The sequence below is a fragment of the Aptenodytes forsteri genome, unplaced genomic scaffold (assembly GCF_000699145.1).
Source record: "Aptenodytes forsteri isolate BGI_AS27 unplaced genomic scaffold, ASM69914v1 Scaffold270, whole genome shotgun sequence".
In the NCBI taxonomy this organism is placed as follows: domain Eukaryota; kingdom Metazoa; phylum Chordata; class Aves; order Sphenisciformes; family Spheniscidae; genus Aptenodytes; species Aptenodytes forsteri.
The window spans coordinates 430,425-446,647 of NW_008794631.1; the positions used below are offsets into that span (position 1 = coordinate 430,425).

General features: G+C 41.6%; 1 protein-coding gene across 1 annotated transcript in view; it reads left to right on the forward strand.

Annotated features, from left to right (window-relative positions):
• The window catches only part of LOC103894162 (engulfment and cell motility protein 1), a 160,075-nt gene extending 150,342 nt beyond the window's left edge, over nt 1-9,733 (forward strand). The window contains exon 15 of the mRNA XM_009273495.1: nt 9,570-9,733. Coding sequence (XP_009271770.1) covers nt 9,570-9,733 — 164 coding nt within the window. The remainder of the gene's footprint in view (nt 1-9,569) is intronic.
• Nucleotides 9,734-16,223: the final 6,490 nt, after the last annotated feature.

The following is a 16,223-nucleotide window of genomic DNA, read 5'->3' on the forward strand; positions in this document are numbered from 1 at the left end:
TAAAGGGGTGGGGGGGGGGGGGAAGTAATTTGGCAATTTGGTGTATATATGTATAAATAAGCATATTTTAAAGGAGGTATATAGTTTGTAGGGAAGCAGAAGGGGAGGGAGGAGAGGTGTTATTGCTAAGGTGGATTGTCCTAAATGGAGCTGTAGTAGTGGTACCACACATATTTTCAAAGAAGTCGAGGAGAGTTAGTAGGTGTGCATCTCCTGGTTCTTGAGCAAGCAATGTAGTTTCAGCACAGTTCAGAACCAGATCTGAAATGAAAGATGAGCTGCCATCGCTCTAGGATGTGTGATACGGTGAATTCGCTCACCTTAATCACAGGCAATCATTTTTTTTATTGATATTGATGTCATCTTTCCCTGTGTCTCATTCTGTTACCTTGTTTGGCATTTTGAGTATATCTGGGATTGATTCAAAGCAAGTGGTTGAATTTAGAGTGCTTTTGTTCTGTTGCCTTTTCTGTGATGGCAGAGGAGCTAGTGTAAGTTTAGCTGTGTTACTTACTTTCTAGATAATTGTTTATTTGTCCTCCCGGCTTTTGCACTTCAGGAGCTAACCTGACTGATTAGGCAGAGGTATCAGGCAGCCTGCCTGCTTCATACACAACCATGGGGATATTGAAGGCAGACTACAGCCTGTCACAAAAGTGCACCAAAGGAGGCATCTCATATATGGATGCCTCTAATGGTAAGTATAGAGGGTTTGTGGCTGGTCTGTGCCAGGTCTGCATGGGTAATTCAGCTGTAACCTTTTTTTCTAATAGGGGAATGACTTGGTACCAGGAAAAATACTCTTTTCCTTCCTGGTTTGACTGCTGGTTTGTTGGCTTCTCCATGTGCTCATTCGTTTTTCTTCCTTGCAGTTCTCCTGCTGTTGCTCACTTGTAAGATCAAATACCAAAAAAAAAAAGGTTTTTCCACTAATTGTCTTACACAATGACCACATAATTTCTTTGCACTATAATTTTAAATGTTTGATTTTAATGAGGAGGTCCATGTGAAGGAAGGGGGAATGGGAGCTGCTTAGGTAGCAAGGGGGGGACCTAAAAAATCTGTAGACTTCCCAGGTTACTGTTTGCAGTGTTTTTCCTGCAGGTTTTCATAGGCTCCTTTAAGTTTTGCTTACAGATGGAGCCCTAGCCAGCCTATTTAAAGCAGAATTAATTTTCAGTGACAGCTCTTCTCTTGTGACTTGAAACAGCATGGTCTGTATTTCAAATGGTAACCAGAGTATATTCTTGATGAAGTATCTCACAGAAGGTCTTTGGAGAGGCACGAGCTATAACCTGTAATGCATTCTATGTAACTTCCTAATAAAGAAAATGGGTAATTAGAGGTAAGAGTGTGCTTTTTAGCAAGAATCCCTTCCGGAGGAGAAGCAGTAAGTTGCTGCTCTCTAGAACAGTCAGAGTAAGAAGTGAAAAGTCAACAATTCTGCCATGAAAGGCAGTTTCTCGGTGTACTGCTTGTGGGAGGGGACATCAAGGAGATGCACAAGCAAAGGCAGAGCAAGTGCCCACTTCTTCTGCACCCGTGAACTTCTGACTCCAGCCCTCAGTGGTCTGGGTCTGTGGTGCTGCAACAGTTAATAGAAAATGTGCCAGAGTATAGCATTTAGCAATAAACTTTGCCAATGGGTGTTGTAGGGCTAAAAAGAGTGGTTACGCAGTGTAAGTGACTGCCTTTATGCTGCTCTTTATAAATGCTGAGAATATCTACCTCCCCCATTGCTACTGTCATTCTTCCTGATTTGTCTGGAGATACGGTTAAGGCTAGTTTCTCTGAGGGCTTAGGAGAGAAAGGATGCAACAGGGTAGGGACTAGGGTAGCAACGTGTGACAGATGTGATAAGGTGTTTCCCTTGATAGGTCTGAGCTTAGCTGGCCTTCTGTCAATGCCACTATCTGTGTCAGTCGGACTTCAAGTAGACAGACAGTCTGTGGGCTTCAAAATTGTCAGAAATGCTTTTTCATAGTGGGGTTTGTTTTTTTTTTTTAAGCTTTCATGTAGCTATCATTGCCTTGTGTGCTTTGCAAGGTGTCAGGAACCTGACAGAGCAGCAATGTTATCTTCTGTAAGAAGGTTTTGCATAGTATGTTTACTTGTTAAACAAGCTTCTGTAGATTCTGCTTTATATGTGTAATTCCTTCTTATTCTATATGTTTACTAGAAGTGACCATAAAGACTTCAAAGTCTCTAAGCAAATTTATGACATTAATGGGTTAACATTCTTTTATATTGTTATTCAGGGATACTGTAAATATGCTGGAGCATAATTGCAGATCTGTGCTTGCAGATCTATGTCTGTTTTTCACAAAAGACAGTCCTTTTTGATACGACAAATTCAAGCCCTTGTTTTTTTGTACCATTTCCACTCTCATGGAGTTTTCTCCTAGAAGCACATGACTAATTTGCATGAAGTGCTCCCTCAGCTCTGAAAATGATACTCCAATTTATCCATCAGGTTTTAAAACTGCATTTTCTTATTGTTATTGATCACTGCTTTTTCTTATACTGGGAGTAGTGGAGGAGTGAAGAGGGAAGCAGAGTACTTTCCTGTTTGCCGAACAGTGTGCTGTGACACATTGTAGAGGCAGTTCAGAGTTATTCATATCTGGCACCTGTTTTATCACAAATAAAAATAGGTTGCTTTTGAAAGAGATGGGGAACCCTTATCAGCACGATGATGACTCTTTGTAATCTTTTTTGTTTCCTTGTTGTATATAAGAGCCTTTTTAGTAACTCTCCTCTCTTTGCACTTTGGCTCTCTGTTTGCCTTTCCAAACCACGATGTTCAGTCTTCAGGTCTGCTCTAAGTAGGAGAGGTGCAGTGAAGTCTCCATATTTACTGAGAGGTGCAAAAGGAGTTATTTTTACAAAGTCAGCCTGCTTGTGTGGACACTGCCGGCTTCATTGGTTTCTTTCAGTTCACCATCAGCTCTGGCTGTGGCAGGGTGAGCCTGCCCGGATGTTGTTCTTCAGCCACCTCCTTATGGACATAGCACAGATGCCACCTCTGAACTGCTGGATCTGTTGGTAGTGATGAGCGTGGGGCTTTATTGACTTGTGCTGCAATAGTCGGGGTTCTTCTTCCACCAGTCTTATTTGGGACAATGAGAGATGTGGGTTTTTAAACAGTGGCTTTTATATAATGAAATCTTGGGGAGGGGAGGTGTGTTTCTGACACAGCAGCAGTTACCTTCAAAGTGCCTCTGGGTAAGTTAGCGAAGACCTTGGGGCTGCATGTGCCGTAAACATCCTAGTCCTGCCTGTCTCGTCAGGCTTGAGACTTCGTGGAATCCTTGTTTTTCATTGCATAGTGAAATTTATTCTCAGCCTCAAAAAAGGAAAGCTTACAGACGGTAGGAAGCCTTATGTGTACTTTTCTTCCAGTTTCCCTCTATAGCTCCTGTAATGAGAAGTCTCATCGGTTCAGAGAAATGCTGTTGCCTTACGAGAAGTTTGAGTTGGTAGTTTTGCTGCATGTTTAGCAATTTCATATTGTTTCTATTCCAACTAAATACGTGATCAGGTAATGTAAGTTGTTGAAGCTCTCTTGTAGCTGAGTATTGCTGGGTAATTTTGGTGCTCTGGAAATGCTACATACCATGTTAAAGAGGGGGCATTTTTGCCCTACTTTACATGATCAGCTCATTGCTTTCCAGAGTAATTGTGTGTATGCTGCTTTGGTGCTGAAATTTTGGATTTGGGATTCACTCCTGATATCCTTGTCTGGGATGACATTTTCTGAGACACACACCCATGCACCCACATCCGTGGGGAAACCAGTGGCACATCTTGCACAGTTCAGTGGTGCAGTGTGCTTCCTTATCCCCTTTTTGTTTCAAAGCAGGTGAAACAAAACCCTCGCATAATTCACCTAGATTTGGAATTTAACAAATGCAGCTTAGCTTTCTGCGTTATTTTGCTGTGTCTTGAAGCTTAGTTGGTTGTATCTTACTCTTTCAATCAAAGTAAAAAGGATGAGTGGCTTTTGTTCTAATACCAGTTGAGCCTTCTAAACAGCACTGTTCCCTAGGAAAGAAAATTACACGATTGGCAGCAATATTACTATTTCATTACTGCACTGCCATTGCTAGTGACCTTCCTTGCCTTAAATTACACTGTTTCTCTATCATGTGCCAGAAAGGTAGCCAAAGGTTTTCTCTCAAATTATTGCCAGCAGACTGCAGGGATCAGTGGTGTAGATAACTTGGCAATCGCTGTATTTCTGCAGTATTAGGTGCGCTTTTTCTTACGTACTCTGTGTGTTACTGAGACAATTGATTGCGTATATAAAAATGGTCATGGCAGTAGTTATTTTTACTGTATCGCATCTTCAGGGAGAAGCAGAAATTACAGTGCTTCTCCTGAGAGCTAGTGAGAATTAGTTGCTCTTTGGTTGTCTTCTGTTATTGGCAAATAATAATCCCAGAGAAGGCTGTGCCAAGTGGAGATGATATTTCCAAGGTCCATATTGCACCCTTCATTTGTGGTTCTTGCTGCACTTCAGGAAGTGCAATGGATCTTTCCACCCGCCTCCTCTCTGATCAAATATTATCATCTCCATTCTGTGAAATTGGGGAAAACAGCAGAGGGGATAAATGACTCACCCAGAATTAAGCAGCAGCTCGGTAATAGAAAACGCAGATCTCTGAAGATTGGATCGCCTGGATCCCAGGTACCTTTCAGACACAGAGATGTTTTCGACCCCCTCTCTCCCTGGGGCTTTGCAAACCAGTTTCCCAGGGCTCTGCGTCACTGCTTCCCTCATCTCACAGTTGTGTTGATGCAGTTTCAGGATGCTTTTCTTGATGAGTTTCATGGTGCACAGGATCCGTTAATACCACCCCCAGCACAGAGGCTTACTCCTCACCACAGGTGTCTGTCTCTCCCTTTATGTGTGACAGCATTAATGCCAGGTGACCATATTTATGTGGCTGACTGAATAATTTGATTGATTTACGCGTTCTGCCAGCTCTTGAAAAAATTGAGTATACTCAGTAACGTTACCACTTTTATTTATTGTCTACTTAATCAAATCTGTTCTAGTTGTATTTTGTAGACCAACTGTGCATGGCTGACATCCATGAATGAGGTGGCTCATTTGTGATTAGTAAATTGTCTTTGATATGCATTCCCAGTGTGGTGGGTCCAAGCCTTAAATTTACAGAAAAATGACTGTTTAAATCACCTCAACTTGTCCCCCCATAGCATCATGAATGGATTTTGAAAATAATGGGTTGGGCGGTTCCTAATTTCAAACGTTCCTCTTCATGATAGATACAGCTATTTATTATTTTGCTTTCACAGCAGTACAACCTTTTTCATTTCTTGAATTCAAGAACTTCACAATGGAGGTCAGAATGACCATATGCCATTTTAAAGAATGTGGTGGAAGATGAGTATCTAGTATCAACACAGCAGTTCAGCAGAGTCAGGAAGAAGGCAGAGGTTTCTTAAGATCAAGGGCAGTACCTTGCCTAGAGAGGTGTATTACTGTGTCTCTCTGCTGTTGTAGCTTTGGGGGGAGGGAGGGGTTATCTCTGTGTTACTTCCAAGTATTGCACAAAATAAATTCTAAGATAAAAAAATTGTATTCATTTTTTTTTTCCCCTTTCCAAGTAGAAACGAGTTATAGATATCTACACATAGCCTACTTTTTAAGGTGGGGGAAAGATGTAATCAGCGCTCCCAGCTATCAACCAGCTTCTGTTGAACTGGTGACCTCTTGTTCATACTGGTTTGGACAGTGAGGTGACACACCAGCCTGGTGTCTGGTCTGGTGCACCTGTCCTTTCCTGGAGTCTGTCTTACATGCAGAAATCCCTATTGTCTGTATTCAGTTCACCACAGCAACTTTGAAATTTAAATCTCTGTTGTACTTCAAGTCAAACAGTTATTGAAATATCATCATGTAATCTGTGCCCTTCCAAGACAGGCTTATGCAAATATGCAAATAACTAACTGTTCTCAGCACAGATAAAAGAAATTTGGCCCTCATGATGTTGTTTCTCCTGGGAAAAGGCATTTAGAGATGGGGTAAAAAATGAAGGTACAACTCTTTTCTTCTTTCTCAATTTGTTTTCTTTTTCCTGTTGTTTTCTACTAATCCACAGAGGAACAACATAACGTATCAAATCTGTTTACCGCTCGAACAGTCTGGGATGCTTTAATGTCTCTGTTGTAATTTAGGAAATGAACTGACAGACAAAATTGTGTTGGGTGGACACTAAAAATATACACTGAAAGAACCACGAAAACTCCCAGGTAGAAATTAGCTCTTTTTTTGCCAGTGCAATTTATGATGAGAAATGAACTAAGCTTCTTCCTCAAAGTCACAGCTATAGATCAACTAGAAGCTTGAAGGACTGCTTGAATTCTGAGAGGTGGCACATTGATCTACAGCTCCAAGAATTGTGCCAAGAAAGGAAAATCAACAAGATCTTCACCTGATTTATGTAGGCCAGACATCTGTGACTTGCCTTTCAAAGGTGATCTCAAAGAGGCATAATTAAAACTTGATGATGTTATTAAATAATCATGATGATTTGTGTCCCTGCGTTGCAGCCGTGTGTGTCTTTTTGTGTGGTTATAAATATGGTTAGTCCCTGCTCCTGAAAATGAAGGTTAGAGAGTGCTGGGCTTAAGGGCAGGAATTTTGCATGCAGCTCTTATGTAGAAGGTCTCCAAATTATTCTAATGCTGGACCTCTGTTTCAGTTTATAACTAGTCAAATTGCAAGTTAGTGAAAAAATAAACCCAAGAAGTTTTTAATTGGTAAAACTGAGCAGCCTCTAAATTTGCCCACTCTGCAGAGAGAAGCAGTGCTCTGGTATTAGAGATGCTGACCTGAGGCTGGAGAGAGTGGGGTAAGACCGCAGGTTGTGACGCGGTCTTACTCTGGTCTGGAAACCACTAGTAACACAGTATTGCCTTTTCATCCTCACCTTACCTGTCAGAAGGAGAAAGAAAATACAGGGACAAGGGTTGTCTTTCATTAGGTATTTAAACACTCTGAGCAGAACATAGACGTGACCTGAGCTGCAGCCTGTAGATATGCTATAATATAAACACTGCTGACATGCTTCATTTGTGATTTTTCCATTGAATTGTATTATTTTGGATAGAATTTTTGAGACATACAAAAAGCTACCTTTGAAGTCGAGTATGGATTTTTTTTTTTCCCCTCTACTATCTGGATGCTGGTGGGAATTTTGAAGAAGCTGTTCATTATTTGGTTTTGAATTTTTCTTAGGATTTGTTTTGTGCTTCAGGACATTGATCCTGCTTTCTAACAGGCCTAACGTTCTCCATTTATATCAATAACAGTGACTTTTACTCTTTCATTTTCAAGACTGAAAAGACATAAAACACAGAATGTTGCCTAGTTATTAAAGAGAAAAAAAAGGAAGGGGGAGGTGGCACCTCTGATTCTGCATGCAGAACAGTGAACATAAGAGATACAGTTTGGGACTGATTATCATAGGAAGCACGAGTTAGAACCGATGATCAAGTTTCTGAGAATTCCTAGCCTTTCCATGAATTTTGATTTATTGATTTTTATGAGCAGGAGCAGTGATAAGCTCAGGCTCTGAGGAGGATCAGAAAGGCCAGTGCGTGTCAAGGGTTATAGCCTCGTTTCGTGCTGTGATTTATACAGTGAAGGTACTGGCTGCATTCTTCTGCTTGGTGTTATTTTATTTCTTTGCGTCATTATAGTATTTCATGACTTAAAGATAGGTGCCCTCTGAGAATCTGTTCTGTTGTGTCTCTGACATTATTACAGACTGAAGGTCTGATTATTGGAAGTGCTGAGCCCTTGCAGCTCCAGTGGAATGAATGGAAGCTGAAGGTGCTCTGAAAATCATGCCTGAGGCATTTTACTCTTTTAAAGGGATTGAGTCGTGCCTCATAAATATAGGTCTCTGCTTTGACTAATTCCCCCTTGACTGCACATCCTTTGAAGTAAATGGAGTTTATTTGATTAGAATGAAACCTGTGCTCCAAAATTAACTCTCATCCTTGCTACGTAGCTGAGGAATTGATTAGGTCTTAGTAAATCTGATGTTAAAATTAAGCTTCAAATTTACAATTAAGCTTCAGAGTTTTGCTTTATAATTGGAATACTGCATGTTGGGAAAGATCAGAAACCCTTTTTCTTTGAGGGTTCAGGTGATTCTAGGCACAACTCACATTCCTATGGCAGAGCTACTGGTGTGGCAGAGGTAACTAAAGACACTGAAAGGGTGGTTTTGCTGCTAGAAGAGGTACCAGGACCGAGTGTCTGCAGCTGATGCGGGGAGTCAGCCTGCCTGAGCCATTCACATTCCTCCTGCAAAGAGTCTTAATTCTCATTTCTCCAGTTCCACTGAGAGAAAGCAGATGTCAGACAGTGATCCAGCCTCAGGAAAAGGGTGATTTATCCCAGTGCTTGATAATTCCGCTGTTCTTGCAGAGGAGGAAGTTTGCCTAAGCAGTGGCTGTTTGATCCTGAAGTAAGGGAAGATGCTGCGTTATAGGTATGTGAGTGACTGCTGGAGAAGTCCAAAGGAGCACTCATGCAGAGGTGAAAGCCGAAGCTGAGGGATTTGGGGACTGGGTATATGAAGAAAGGCTTAGTCAACTTGACTTTTTTTGTTAGTTTTTTAAGAACATAAATATGCAACCTACTGAGGTGGCCCTGCAAGTCATGGCAGGGATTAAGGAACCTTTTCAGTCCTTGGCTAAAGCCACTTCTGTTCCCAGGTTGCTCAGATGTGCATTGCTTCAGCCCTTATTTTCTGAAAATCCATTCTTCGCTCAAGGAGATTCACAGCAGTCTTGCCAAACTGTACTTTTCCTTTTATTTTTTCCTTCCTTAAAGCCAGTATTTGATTAAAAAAAGGAAGTTTGGGTTTGGGGTTTTTTTTTCTGTCTCAGCTAAGGGACAGATGACAGAAGACCCATTTCTTTTGTTTCCAGTTATTTTCAAAGAACAAATTTAGTCAGTTACATTCTCATCTATATGTCTGTCTAGATTTCTCTGGTTACCTCTGTGGTACATCCATGTACAATATGGTAGATCATCTGCTGTGTCAGCAGAGCTTCACGTTTCAATGTGTACGTTGATCTAATACTATTTTGTGACTGATGGGGTTTGGTGTTTGGTTCTCAGCAGGCAATATGGTACATGCTGTTAGCAGTGGGGAAGGCTGTTGTTTTGATGAGGAGACTTGTGCTTCTTCCCTGTGTGTCTCTGTCCCGGCCTGAACAACAGAACTTGGCACAAACAAAACACACATTGAGAGAATATTCAGGCAAATAGGTAGTTGCTTCTTCTTGTTCTTGCTGCTGGTCTCCTGCAGACAGGCTCTACACGGTGTTTCATTGTCTTTAAGACTGTAGACCAAGGCTGGCTTTTTTCAGGATAATGTTTTGACATCCTTTGCTACTAGAACTGGCATTCCTCTCAATTACAGTGTTTTCTAAATTTTGTGGCTGATTGTATTTTATGTTTAGTTTTTGAAGCTCCTGCCTGTACATATTTTATTCCACCCTCCTTGTTTTTCTGTTTTTAGCCAGTGAGACCTGCAACGATTTCCATCCCATGTTCTTCACCCATGACAGATCGTTTGAGGAGTTCTTCTGTATCTGCATTCAGCTCTTGAACAAGACATGGAAGGAAATGAGGGCAACTTCAGAGGACTTTAACAAGGCAAGAAAAACAGTGGGGTGGGAATAACTGGGCAGGATGGTGAAACAAGGGCATGTATCCTTTCCTAGAGGCACAGGGGTTTACTGATTCCGCTTCTGCTGAATGCTGTGGAGTTTTCATCTGTTCAGATTCTTTGCACGTCAGAGGGCCAGCATTTAGAAAGTGGGGGTAGGGGATGGGATGTGTAAGGGAGGTTCACAGACCTTTTTCCATCATGTTGCACTGCAGACTGTGAAACTAGAAACCTGGCTTGAGGGGAAATTATGCCTTTTTATGTTAGCAATATTATGCTGAAGTGCTGCAGCCTCTAAGGTTGTAAATAATGCAGAGTACTGCAGTGATAATTCTGTGCATCCCTTTCATTTCATATAAGCACTAAAGCGGTAAAATGTTCAAGAATGGACACAATCCTGACAAAGTGCTGTGCAGTTTAGCCTGCTAAAACAAAAAAACCAACCAAAAAACAAACAAACAAACAAAAAAAACCCCCTCAGTATTGCACCCTTTTTGTTGTAAGACAGAGCTCTGGAAGTTTCAGCCAATCTCCTGACTATCAGCAAAGCGATGGAGAACAGGGCTTTCTGTCTTAATGGTCCCTAGACATCCTATTTTAACTGTCTAACTTACCAGGAGGCTGAAAAGTCTTTGGCATTTTGTAAGAATGACAAACTTGTGCTTTTGTGGCCAGCTGGCATCTCCTTATCTTTTGGGATCCTTCGACTGGATCTTGAGCCACTCCCTGGGACTAGATGTTGGATGTAGAGCTCTGGAGCCAATCTCCTGACTATCAGCAAAGCGATGGAGAACAGGGCTTTCTGTCTTCTGTCTCCCTAGACATCCTATTTTAACTGTCTAACTTACCAGGAGGCTGAAAAGTCTTTGGCATTTTGTAAGAATGACAAACTTGTGCTTTTGTGGCCAGCTGGCATCCTTATCTTTGTTGGGATCCTTCGACTGGATCTTGAGCCACTCCCTGGGACTAGATGTTGGATGTAGAGCTGTTGGTTGAGAGTGAAAGACAGAGCTCTGGAAGTTTCAGCCAATCTCCTGACTATCAGCAAAGCGATGGAGAACAGGGCTTTCTGTCTTAATGGTCCCTAGACATCCTATTTTAACTGTCTAACTTACCAGGAGGCTGAAAAGTCTTTGGCATTTTGTAAGAATGACAAACTTGTGCTTTTGTGGCCAGCTGGCATCCTTATCTTTGTTGGGATCCTTCGACTGGATCTTGAGCCACTCCCTGGGACTAGATGTTGGATGTAGAGCTGTTGGTTGAGAGTGAAAAGTGAGACTGTTGCACTGTGTCAGCATGTGCCACGCAAGTTCTCTGAAGTCACCAGACTCAAATGTAATGTGAGAGCTAGTTAGAATGATCGTGCCTAACTTCTAATTGGAACCATCTATTATTGAAGTGGTCTAAATGTCCATTTTCCACCGCAGAGCAAAGGTGAATCCTTAGGACACGGTGTTGAATAACCTTTGTTGAGTTCTTTTAGGTAAGGCAGTTGGCAGCAGTACCAGAGCCCAGGCAGAAGAGAGAAGGGAAGTCCAAAATGCCAGCTGTTGTAGCTAGATGACCTAGAGGCTTGTTCTTGCATGGAATTTCTGACACGCTTCTCCTACCTAATGGTCCAGGAGTGCAGAAGGAGCAATAGCAAGATAATTCACCAAACAGCATAGAAACCTAAAATCAAGGGCTTAAAAAAGCAACAACTTTTTTGAGAGTACTTCGTAATATGTGGTTGTTTCAAACAAATGTATTAACAACTGCCTATTACTTACATGCCTTCTGTCTCAGTAGAAGAAAAACTCGTGTACATAATTTCCCACAACTTGAGTTGGAATATTATCAGTAATCCTAGGGGATTCAGGAAAAGAATGGTCCTGTTTCTGGCAACAGCCCAGATCACCCTAAAAAGAAAATAAAGAAATTTATTTCCTAGTGTTAGGCATTGCTGTGGAGCTTCATGGAAGATCAGGTAGTTTCTTCTCTGATCTGACTAGTTTGTTATTTGTGTTTTCTGTTACTGAAAATCCTGCAACTTCACCCAGCAGCTCTTTCAGGTTCAGCAGGTCCTATTGCATGTGTCATTGAAGACATAGGTGATCCTTAACTCCATGGGGCAAATCTGAAACATTTGCCATCGTGCTGCCAGGATTTGTGTCTGGTGGTGGCACTGTGGTGCATGAGAGATGAACCCAGGATCTCTGCCTGCAGAAATCACTCTTGATTTTGTAACTGTTTTTGTAAAGGGGAGGGAATACTAAACTCTTGCGACTCTCATTGCTAACAGTTCAGTAATTATGTTCTGCTTATCTAAATTCTTTCTTTTAGTCATAAGGAGATTTTTCTGCTCTTATCCGCTTCAAATGACATGTGGTGGTGATGTGCATTACTCAGCTGATAAATGTCTAAAGGGATCTGAGTGAAGCAAACTGTGTTGTTGTGTGGGCTTGTGAAGCACTTCTGGATTTGTGGGGGATGATACGTTATATAGTGGTACCCAAGGTTTACCCATCTGGTTGGTGGGTGACAGCTGCCAGTGCTGATGGCTTTACCAAACTAAACAACACCATTTTTAATCCTTGCCTGGCAAGAGGCTTTGGTGATCACTGCATGTTAGTAGCCTTTCTGCATCTTTCCTGTGTGCTGTTAGTACCTGTTTCTATGCAGTTACTTTTGAAAACTTGGCAGGCAAAGGCCACGTGGACCCAGGGAGCATTCAGCCCCTACTTCCAGGAGTGAATGGGAAGAAAGCAGGCCTCACAAGATGCAGTAGCTTAGTTACTGTGGAAAAATTCACTTTTATCCTCTCTTTGTGTTACTATTTTTCAGTTTCAATAACTTCATTGTCATGGTAATGTATAAAACACCACTTTGCTACACTTTACTACCCACCTGGCTGATGGGATCATTCAGTTTCTTCCTTCTTCCCTTCCTCCCCCAAAATCTCCAAAACAAAATTGGACACTCTCAGTATATTGGATGGTAAGTCTTGAGACCTGGAGATTCTGCTAAAAAGCTAATCCACTTGCTTTGATCTTTAATCATAATTGAAGAAAAGGAGCTTTTTGTTTGATTTTAAACTTTTGATTAATCACAATAGCTTGTACATTGAGGGGCTGTAGGAGGTCTGTGTGCACATACAGAGATTTATTTCCTCCTCTCTTGCACTGGAGAATGATAGGCGCTGAAAGAAGTGAGGTGATTGAATACTTCCCCTCAAGTTTCAGTGCTGGTTCTCAAGGGGTTTTTTTAAGCACCAGATTAAGACTTTATTTTGATGACAAAATGGCGTACTGCGCCATTGTGGTTCCTCAGTCCATGTTGTGGAGACTTTGTATAGGTTTGCTCATTTTTAAAGCTTAAAAAAATAATTAAAACAGCACTTTGCTCATAGTTGGAAGAATTTTATGGTGCTTTAGTGAAACATTTATGATCTCATGCTTTGTCTCTCTGATTCTCATTCATTAAAACAGATGCCTTTTGTCAACTCTTGCATTAGAAGAACTCCTTGGATCTCTATGGTGATAGTATGATACTGTCAGACCTAAAACCTTTTTTACAGTCTCTCAATATACTGGTAGATGTCTGAATAGAATAATTCAGTCAGGCAGCTAAGCTTATATTATGCCTTTATAACATTTTTAAGACATACATAATTCATGTCTGGTGAGTTTTCTAGAGAAATTAAGATGCAGTTGGGTAGACAGACATGCAAGTGGCAACAATTCCATTTGAAACCTTTTTGTTTTTCTTTGAGCCTACAGATGATCAAAGGACACTTTACAAGCTCTGTCCTCCACAGTCATTTGTGAGCAGACAGCATGGTTTATGACTTTGAAAATATAATCTTGTCTCCAAGCTTTACATAATTCTGTATGTTTTATTGCAGCAGAAGAAGGCATTGTGTATTGATTTTTCGAGTTGGTGCTGACTGTAAGAAAGCTGGACTGAGTTATCTCACACTCCAGCATCTAGAAACCTTCATCACCAGCCTGCCCATTTAAATAGGTGCCCATCAGTCAGTTTTCCCTCACGTAGGGACCACCTACACTCTGCTCAGGGTAATAAGGCCCTGCTGCCACACAGACTAAGAGGTACTTAAATTGGTTGGGGTTTTTTTGTTTACTTTTAACATGATGGTAGGTGGAATTCAAGGTTACTGCCCCACTGTAGAATTCCTTCCATGGGGCCAAATGAAAGCATACTCCAAATGGAAAATTTTTTGTTGATCCCCACTCGTTGTACTTAAGTAAATGCACCTGTGTTGCCCTAAGGAGTATTTACATTGAGATCGCTGTCTTATTAGTGATCTTCTTTTAAAATACATGTATTATTTCTCATGAGACAAGGAGACCACAGACAGGACATTATGTAGGGGACAAGATTATCCTCTTACCTCTGCTCTCCAGAGATTTCAGTCAGCTACTTTTTGTAGGTTTGAAGTTCCATGCTAATAGGAAGAAAGGTGAGTGAATGGATTATTTTAAGTGCAGGGCCAGCCATAGCTTGTCTTACTAGACCTGCAGAACAATATGAACAATTTGCTAATTCTGTGCCTAGTGTAGTGCCATCTTAAAAAAATAAAATTAAAAAAAAAATTACTGCTTCCAGTCCTAGTGTGGAAGGAAAAGGATGAAATTATTTGATTCACCTACCAAGGTTATGAAGCTGCTTTGTAGAGAATGGGCAAAATGATAGCTGCTTTTAGGTTTTTAGATGGCCAAAGATGACTAGTCATAACAAGACACAGATTAACATTTCAACATCGTGAAAGTTAACTAGGGGATGCAAAAACTGAAAAACTTTGAAAGTCCTGTGGTGTATGGCACTTGAAATGAAAATCTGCTGCACTCACTGAAACTACAGGTTTAAGGAATAGGAAAATGGGATGAGGTTGGCTAATGATGCTACCGATGCATTTTTCTCATTACTGAGAACTCTAGTTAATTTATTTTGCCCGCTGGCCATGTGTTTGAGATCATCATAAGTATAAAACACCAGTTTTTAAATGTTCTATGAAAATTTGTTTTGTAATAAGAAAAACATTCTCAGAAAACCCAAAAAACTCTGGTTTCAGCATTTTGGCAAAGCTAGCATTCATTTCACAGTGGCAGACCTGAGTAGCCTGAGCAAACTGCACTTTGTGGTATTTGGCTATTTCAGTGACACACCAAGCCACAGCACTGGATCCCTATGCAGGAGTGAGGTCTGCTCAGCAAGATGATAATATATGTCACTGACAAGTATACACATAACAAACTGTCTTGTGTGGTAATGAGTGGAGTAGACATTGTTCACAGTGGCAGCAGATGCAAACAATAAATGCCCTACGTGAGTTCTGTAATTAAATACCAAAGCAAACACTGAGGCATTTGATAACCACAAAAGATGTTTATTGCTCATGCTCAGACCCTGTGAACATTTTTCCTTGCTCTGTGACAAGATAACAGAAAAGGTAACCAAGCATAACATAAAAATGAAAAATACCATTTTCTTCTTGGCTGACGGTTTGGAAATGCCATGCCGCAGGTTTGTCAGCTTCTCTAGTGTTGTTATGCTTTCGGCTGCTGTAGGATGAATAATTGTGTAAGGCTAGGTTCAAATATGACTAAGTGTTCAAGGGCAGGCTTTTAAGGAGCATGCTCGTGTGAGTGGTGTTTTGTGTGGAAACGTGTTGTGGGCCAACACCACCATCAGGTGATGCATAAGGAAGCAAAGGTATAGAGGGTCATTTGGAAAGGGTCAGAGCAGCAATGTGGCAGAGGAGCTGTCACCGGCTTTGCCAGGTCCTCTGCAAATCGGGGAGACTCCAGGAGCAGACTGTGCACAGATCCTGTCTGAAATGCCCGCCTGGCTGCAGCCTTGTTGTCCTAATGCTAGTCCTTGCCATGGCAGCTCCATGCCTGACCTGGAAGTGGCAGGGCTTTGCTGCACACCTGGAGGAGGAGCAGGTCTCCTAGCATGCTCAAGTGATCCCCTCTAGCAGCACTAACAACATTCTGCATTTTTCTGCTCATTGCAGAGTTGGCCGAGTCTTGATAAACCCCATTTTACAGGAGGGAGGCAAAGGCACCCAGAGCTCAAGTGCCTTGGCAGTGAAGCAGCGGCAGGGCCAAAATCAGAACCAGGATGTCTGGCCGTTTGCTCCAGCCTCCTCCATCACCCCCTCACAGCTCCAGGCTGCAGCAGCAGCTCCAGCCCCTAAGGTGGTGCTTTCCTCTGTGTCTGTGCCTCTCTTTCCCACCCCCTCACAAGGGATGCTTGGAGGAGGATGGCAAATGATAGCTCCAGGAGCGTGAAAGAACCATTACCTCAAACAGGAGAAAAATTAATTCAAACAAACTTGAAAGTAAAATCCTTTGGTCAGTCTGTAAATGTCTGTCACCTGCTTTTCCTTTCAATGATAAGGAGGGAAAGGGATGATAAATAGCTCTTCACAGATGTTCTCCAAAGCATTTATTGTTTTCTTCTGGGTGTGTTTTCAGCAGTCTGAAGCAGATGAATTTAACT